This window comes from Alligator sinensis, unplaced genomic scaffold, assembly GCF_000455745.1.
Source record: "Alligator sinensis unplaced genomic scaffold, ASM45574v1 scaffold113_1, whole genome shotgun sequence".
NCBI classification, from domain to species: domain Eukaryota; kingdom Metazoa; phylum Chordata; order Crocodylia; family Alligatoridae; genus Alligator; species Alligator sinensis.
Window position 1 is genome coordinate 53376 of NW_005842918.1, and position 1495 is coordinate 54870.

Here is a 1495-nt window from a genome sequence, read left to right on the forward strand (position 1 = left end):
CCCCAAGCTCTGACGGTCCAACCCCCTTCTATTCCCCCGCAGGTGTTCCCGGCTGTACTGGAGCACGGTGGATGCCCGGCGGCGTTGCTGGTACCGGTGCCGGGTGCTGGAGTGCCGGCCTCAGCTGGGCCACGACGAGCCCAACGGCCAGGCCAGGCAGGAGGAGAACCGCACCATCGCCCACAGCCCTGCCCCAGGTGAGCACCACAGCTTCTCCCCAGAGTTGGTTCTGGGCAGTGTTATATGTAATTGTTCCACCTCAGAGCTGGCTGCAGCCTGGCCCCTTGATGCGTTAACATGTGCAGCTGTTCTGCCCCAGAGCTGACTGCAGCCTGGCTATAGGCAGTGTTATATAGAGCTTCTCCACCCCTGAGCTGGCTGCATCTTGATCCTGAGCCAGTGTTTTATGCAGCTGTTTCCTAGCTATTGCACCCCAGACCTGGTTGCATCCAGGTGAGCCCATGACAGGTTGCTACCTGCACTGTTGGCTAGCTGTTAAAACCCAGAGCTGGCTGCATCTCTGCCCTGGGCTACCTCCCTCCAGGCATCATTATGTGCAGCTGTTCCAGCCCAGAGCTGACTGCATCATGGTCACAGACTAGTTTGTTCCACCTAATGTTATATGTAGCTGTTTCCACTGCTTCAACCCAGAGCTGGCTGCATCTCAACCTGTTTGCTCCCTTCCAGACTCTGGTGATGCAGAAGAGGTGCCTGCAGATGCCCCCATGGCAGCAAAGACGCCACCCGGCCCTGAGCGCCAGGCATCCACTCGCCCCCGCCTGAGCCAGCCACCCCCACACCCCGGCCCCCAGCTGGTGCCCGCATCAAGGTACCCAGCTACTCGCCCACCCGCCGGCCCCTGGGGGGCATCTCCTCCCGGCCTCTGCCCTCCCCTGGTGAGTACCCATGGGCCTGCAAAGAATTCTGGGATGTGGGGAGCTTAGCCCAAGGGTATGCTCGGAAAGGAGCATGGGTGCAACTGGAGTGCAAGGGACTGTGGATAGGCAGTGTGTGGGGGAGGTGGGGGCTGTCTGTGGGGATGTGGGTTGGCCCCAGGGCATTGTGGGTAAAAGGGGTGTCAGGATGTGGGGGGCAGGGCATTGTGGATAGGAGAACTGTTAGGAGGACACGGGGCATTGTGGGTAGGTGGGGGAGCTGGGTCTAGGGCATTGTGGGTAGGAGGGGTGTTGGTTGCTTTGGGGGGAGGGGTGGGCTCAGGGCATTGTGGGTAGGTAGGGTGTGGGGGGTAGGCTGGGTCCAGGGAATTGTGGGTAGAAGGTCTGAACCCAGGGCATTATGGTAATGAACCCATGAAGGGATGGGGGCTGCCCCAGGGCATTGTGGGCAGGAACCCGTAAGGGGATGGGGGGGCAGCATGAGGCAGGGTCCCTCTGCCTCACCCTCTGGTCCCTCCAGGCAGTGCCTCAGCTGTGACCCACCACATCCCGACGGTGGGTGACCCAGATGTGGCACCGCTGCGCCGCCCCCGCCGTCC

At 61.7% G+C, this 1495-nt stretch overlaps 1 protein-coding gene across 1 annotated transcript in view; it reads left to right on the forward strand.

Moving 5' to 3' along the window:
* KMT2B (lysine methyltransferase 2B) overlaps nucleotides 1-1495 on the forward strand; it is a gene marked incomplete at its 5' end in the record, with an annotated part of 22955 nt that overhangs the window by 15422 nt on the left and 6038 nt on the right. Inside the window, 3 exon segments of the mRNA XM_025192372.1 lie at nucleotides 43-197; nucleotides 688-773; nucleotides 776-896. Of these exon segments, the coding sequence (XP_025048157.1) occupies nucleotides 43-197; nucleotides 688-773; nucleotides 776-896 (362 nt within the window).